The 6,441-nt window shown below is 33.9% G+C and overlaps 1 protein-coding gene across 1 annotated transcript; it reads right to left on the minus strand.

Annotated features, from left to right (window-relative positions):
• Positions 1-4,104: 4,104 nt before the first annotated feature.
• Positions 4,105-5,073, minus strand: LOC114739784 (germin-like protein subfamily 1 member 7). Its single transcript, XM_028927861.1, has 2 exons — positions 4,915-5,073; positions 4,105-4,823 (listed from the first exon to the last, which is right to left on the minus strand). Exons 1-2 carry the CDS (start codon positions 5,036-5,038, stop codon positions 4,288-4,290), a joined length of 660 nt encoding a protein of 219 aa, XP_028783694.1. The 5' UTR covers positions 5,039-5,073; the 3' UTR covers positions 4,105-4,287.
• Between the last annotated feature and the right edge of the window lie 1,368 nt (positions 5,074-6,441).

Below are 6,441 nucleotides of genomic sequence, written 5' to 3' on the forward strand. Positions count from 1 at the left end.
CTAGAAAGGTAATTTACAGTTAGGAGAATGTAGGTGTAACCATGGGAAGGTGGAAAGGTACCCATAAATTCTATTCCCCAAGTGTCAAAGATATCACAAAACAAGATTGGTTGCTGTGGCATTTCGTTCCTTCTACTAACCCCCCCAAACCGTTGGCATTTATCACATGCCTTACAAAAAGTGAATGCATCTCTGAATATGGTGGACCAGTAAAATCCTACATCTAAAACCTTCTTAACTATTTTTCTAGCACTAAAGTGCCCCCCACATAAGGTATCATGGCAAGCCTTCAGAATGGCTCGAGCCTCTACTTTCAGAATGTATCGTCTAATCACTTGGTCAGAACATAACCTCCATAGGTGCGGTGGATCCCAGATATAATAGGAAGCTTCGCTCCTAAGCTTTTGAGTCTAAAAGGTGGTTAAGTAAGAAAGGATTAGACCAGTAGCAATATAGTTAACTAAGTGAGCAAACCATGGTTGAGAAACAGACAAAGCACATAGAGATTGGTTAGGGAATGAATCACAGATAATATCAGAATCGAGTACTTCCTTGGTTTCTAAAGGTAGCCTGCTCAGGTGGTCTGCCACATGGTTGACATTTCCAGCTCTGTCTTTCACTTCCACATCAAATTCTTAAAGCAATAACATCCACCTCAAGAGCCTTGGCTTCGATTGAGGTTTATGGAAGAGGTATTTCACTGCTGCGTGATCCATAAACACAATCACTTTAGAATTTATTAGATATGGTCTAAACTTATCAAGTGTAAAAATAATTGCAAACAATTCCTTCTCAGTAGTGGTATACTTTTTCTGAGCTATATCCAGAGTTTTAGAGGAATAAGCAATCACTTTCAAAACAGAATTCTTCCTTTGACCCAACATTGCACCCACACTTAAGTTCGAAGCATCATAAGAATTTTTGAAAGGCAAATCCCAGTTGGGAGAGGTGAAAATAGGAGGAGTAACTAACCTATTCCTCAATTCATCAAAAGCAAGCTCACATGCATGGTCAATTTGAAAATCAATGTCTTTTTGTAGCAGTTTGGAAAGAGGTAAAGCGATTTTACTAAAATCCTTGATGAACCTTTTATAGAATCCCACATGTCCTAAAATGGACCTCAACTCTTTCAAGTTGGTAGGGTAAGGAAAAGAAGATATCACCTCTATCGTTGTTTTATCTACCTTAATTCTTTTTTCAAAGATTAAATATCCTAGTACGATGCCTTGATTAACCATGAAATGACATTTTTCATAATTCAAAACCAGCTTTTTTTCAATGCATTGTGCTTAGATTTGGTCAAGGCTTTTCAAGCAATCTTTAAAAGAATTACCATATACAGTAAAATCATCCATGAACACATCCATGCATTTTTCAATAAATTCAGCAAAAATGGATAGCATCCAGCGTTGGAATGTGCCAGGGGCATTACAAAGACCAAAAGGCATTCTTTTGTAAGCATAGGTTCCAAAGGGACAAGTGAAGGTGGTCTTGTCTTGGTCTCTAGGGTCTATAGGAATTTGGAAATACCCAGAGTATCCATCTAGGAAACAGGAGTGACTCTTCCCCGCTAACTGTCTAAGCATTTGATCAATAAAGGGTAAGGGAAAACGGTCTTTCCTTGTGGCATCATTCAGCTTCCTATAATCAATACAAAATCTCCATGGGTTTTGCACCCTAGTTGGGATGAGTTCATTGTTTTCATTTTTAATTATTGTGATCTCACTCTTCTTTGGCACGACTTGTACCGGTGATACGCACTCACTATCAGAAATAGCGTATATGATTCTAGTTCTCAGAAGTTTGTCTACTTCTTTCCTAACCACATCAGAAATTAGAGGATTCAATCTCCTTTGGCTTTGTTTAACCACATCAGAAATTAGAGGATTCAAATCAAATTTGCCTTAAAATAGGGAGAAAAATAGGAAGATATTTGTGCTCCCTCTTATCCTTGACTATTCATCCACCTATTTTACGATTTTATTTTTTCAGATCCTGACTTGCCTGATAACCCTGGGACATATTCTGGTACCCTTTTTTCCATCACAAGTAACCTCACATGACATTATATAGCATGCCTAAAGAGAGAGTGATGCTCTTCCCTTATTCTTCTATTAAAACATTTAATAATATTTATTTTAGAGTAAACTTGATTGAATTCTCTCTATCGGATCTGTCCTTAGATAACAATACTACCCTTTCATCATGGAGATTTTTTTTAATTTTTCTCAAGTCAAAAGTCAACCAATAAACACTTTATTTTGACTTTCTCTGGATAATATATAAATAGGCTTTAAATTCTATTAACGCCAATATCTTTGCTTTTTGGAGACAAAATTATTTTTAAAATCTGTGATAATTTCTCAATTATTATTTCCTATTTTCTCCAATTATTTGAGGCCTTTTGGTATTTTAAATAATTTGATTTCAGCTAATATTCATAATTAGCCAAAAGCTTGGGAATTCATCAATTTGTTCTAGGGGTACTTCCATTATTTTTAACCCCATACGGGCCTCAAAACCTCATTTTCTATTTTTCTAAAAAATTTTGAAATTTTTCTAAAAATTTTTGAAATTTTTCTAGAATTTTTGGGCTTACTTTCCATCACTTCTTAATTTCCAACCTGGAACTTTTTAAATTTACACTTAGGTCCCTGCTCAAGTTTAACCTTAGGAGTCATCTTATTGAGGTTCCAAGCACAACCTTTGGCCCCTAATCATTGCCAATTCCTTATACTAGAGCCTTTAAGATTTCATCAGAGTTTCTAACTTACTTGTCTTGTAGTTTCAGAAAACTTTTACTCTGTGATTTAGTCCCTAAATATCTTTTCATCCTTCTAAGGGGACTTCTGGATCTCTTGCCAAAATAGCATACTTATTTCAGGCTAATTTTGATATTTCTAAATCTAAAATTTGGGATGTTACACAATAGGCTTCTAATGTCATGAGTATTTAACAATTCTCTCTGAGACATTTGGAGCCCCTTTTAGGCTTTTTAAAGGAAAAAAGGAAGCTTATTAGCCAATTTTGAAATTGATTTCCTTTATCTTTTCTTTATTCTTTAATTTATTGTGATTGTTTATTATGATTAAGAGTTTTAGAACGGCGTCAATTATTAATTTATTTATATGTTTTTAAGAATAATTCACTATAAGATTTCAGAATTTTAAAAGTAATCACTTGTGTTTGCTTAAAATTTTTCAAATCTGATCCTTCCAGCAGAAAACACTACAATATATCTATCAGTATTTTTATAATTCTTCATATATTCTCTACTGTTGATATCTATTTGGTAAATTCGTTTTAAACAAATAATACTCAGTCCTTCATTAAAAAAACACACACACACACACACGCACATTGTGTACTATTTTTAATCACATGTTAAGTTCAAGTCACCAACATGGAAATTAAGGCAGAGTCCAATCTAGCCAAGTCAACACGGTAATGTAACTGTCAAATTTCAAAGCATAAGGTATTCCAAATTCTGCAGTTGTGAAAGAAGAAAATAATAAAACATGAGTTCAGTTATTGTTATTCCAAAAGTTATAATTTTTTGAATAGAACACGTGTTTTTTATAAGTTAAACTCTATACTTATTTAAAAATTTAATTTATCTTTCCCTTTTTTCTAACTAATTAATGTCTCTCGTTTTTTTCCTCCTTCATTGTCTCTCATCTTTTCTCACTCATTCTCTCTCTTTTATTGACTCTCTTCAAAAAGCACATAACATATACTCCTTTGTTCCTATTTATATGATAGAGAGATAAGACATTTTTTTTTATCCTATTTATAGAGCATTGTGAAAATTTTTTTACATTGATGTATAATTTTACTCTTCATTTAGTGTTGTGTTGATTTTATTTACATGAACTATAATATATATTAAATAAGGATAAAGTTAAAAAAACTATTGAATTTTAAATAACAGTTAATGAAGATTATGGTTTTCCTTGGCCTGTGTGAAATATATTGAAAATGATTTACAAATAGAACCAGAAAAATAAAATATTTCTCTTTTCAGAGCTGTAAGTAGTATAACTGAGGTGAATATCACTTAAGAAGGAAGCCAAATGAACTCGGAAGAGAGAACAACGTGCGAGGTAAAAGAGAACCCACCATATTTAACTATGCCAAAATATATGATTGAGGCTACAACATGTGGAAAGAGACTTCGTTATGCATGCGTGCATGGATATCATATAATTGAGGTTACAACATAAAGCAGCTGCATGCACATTTATTTATTTATTATTTTATTACAAAATATATCGTTTAGTTATTGTTTTACTGTTGTTGCTTTTGAAGTAAGGCAATTATGTCCTTGTTAACTCGGAAGGCCTTCGAAAGAATGTCACTAGGGACGGGAGGTTTGGATCCAAACACAGCCTTTGCAATAGTAATAACTCCTGGATTTTGGCTACTGAGACTAGAAAGGGCGACGGCATTGCCACGGCCGATGTTGATCTGAAAGTGAATCATAGAGAAGGGAAATATAAACACCTCTCCTTTGTTGAGTACTTTGGTGAAGAAACGGTTATCATTTTGATTGGAAGCCACAAATCCAACCATAAGAGTCCCTTCGAGGACAGTCAGCACCTCAGTGGCACGAGGGTGAATGTGGGGAGGATTCACACCATTGGGAGCATAATCAATACGAGCAAGAGAGATGCCCAGAGTGTTGAGTCCTGGGAATCTATCTACAGACACTTGAGTTACTTGGGAGCCCAATGGGTTTGATGTGTTGCCTTCCATTATGCGGAAGAAGAAGTCTTCCGCTTCCACAAGCTTGGGATCTTTGCAGAATCTCCCATTCACAAATACTACACAAAACCAATTCAATATTTACTAATCAATGGCAAGAAATATATAGAGAGAGATACAATATATATGGTATTGTGTGAGTATACTTACCTCCAAGTTTGGTATCATTGACACCCACACAGAAATCTTGCAGAGGGCTGGGATCAAAGGCGGAAGCAAAGGAGGAAGCCAAGGCCAAGAGGGCAATAAGTGAGATAAATACTGAACTTTTCATCTTTCTCAAATCCTTTCTTTAACTTCTAATTGTGTTTTTGTTGTGATCAAATTCCTTTGTGGTTGCCATCTATTTATAGCTCAAAGGAGCAGCCGTCCTTTTAAATTAGTATTCATTTTTTTTGGTTTCCCATTTAATCAAAAAGAAATATATCCGCGTTAGCCAATCAAATATTAACAATGTAAGTAGGACTTTGGACTATTCATCAGTCTTCTCCTTCATTAATCTAAGCCGCGTAAAGTTACAAGCATATTAACGTGTCAGTGATTGATTCCTAGAACAAGAGATAGAGAAATAATAAAAGAAAGAAAGAAAGAAAGAAATGTGGGGCATGTGTAACGTAACGTGGCAGCTCATGTTGGTTTCCTTCAGCCTTTCAATAACTACTCCAGTAATTAATCCCTTGTTTTTTGTTTATTACCCCAGGTTTTAGGTGGATAGTCTTAATCAACTATTAAGAAACCACACATTAACGATCACAGTTATTTAGCAACAAAATTCCATCGTTAATAAATTTATTCACGGTTTTCTTTGACAGAATTAAATTCTATTTTTTTAATGCAAAACATTTATGTCCATATTACAATAACAGTTATCAATTGAATTAATTGTTGCTTTTTTTTATAGTGGATGGCTGAGCCCTTGATTAACCCAAAGCTCTCATTCTTTTTACTAACTGATAAGGTATTAGTCCCGCAGCATATTTGTATATGTTCCCCCAACACTAAATCACATATACCAACTTCATCCACTTGCTCTTTCGCTCATTTGCATATATAATTTATAGTCCTTTTGATCCAAGCATCTCCCACATGTTTTGAAATATAATACATCTGATCGAAATTAAAATATTAATTTTTTTCATCTAGTGTTTCTGATCACTATACAATGGAACGCAATTTAATGGTTTGGTTGGTTTTATCTAAGCTTAAATTGAGGTTTCATGGTTAAATTGTTGGTTTAAACTTGAATTTTACATAAAGATATTTTGGATGAACCCTAAGTTATGCAACTAGGGGATTTTGTGCAATTGGAGGATTAGATGGTGAACTGAGCTTTCTAATGAGTTAATTGGATTAAAAAACGATTGAGTTTAGATTGGGAATGTGAAATTGGGAGTTATAGGTGAGAGAATCGAGAATTTTAAGGGACACATAAAGTTACTGTTTATTACTTGATCATCCTATCTGTTGATAAGTAATTATGCCAATTATGTAAATTGCATTTGAAATTGGGGTTTGGCATCATTTCCTCTCAAGCTTTCTAAGCTAAGCTAAGAAGTGAGGTAAGCATGATTGATTTAATTATTACGTTGTATATTTGTGATTCGATTGTAAGATTTAATTATATTTGTAGAACAAGTCTCACTTTATTAACAACAGTTTTTGTACTAGTAAGCCTAT

This window comes from Neltuma alba, unplaced genomic scaffold (assembly GCF_004799145.2).
Source record: "Neltuma alba isolate B1F8T4 unplaced genomic scaffold, ASM479914v2 tig00002907_pilon, whole genome shotgun sequence".
Taxonomy (NCBI): Eukaryota; Viridiplantae; Streptophyta; class Magnoliopsida; order Fabales; family Fabaceae; genus Neltuma; species Neltuma alba.

Coding starts and splice junctions, on each gene's coding strand:
- LOC114739784 (XM_028927861.1), bottom strand. CDS start 5,038: ATGAAAAGTTCAGTATTTATCTCACTTATTGCCCTCTTGGCCTTGGCT. Junction 4,824..4,914: donor CAATGATACCAAACTTGGAG/GTAAGTATACTC, acceptor GGTTTTGTGTAG/TATTTGTGAATGGGAGATTC.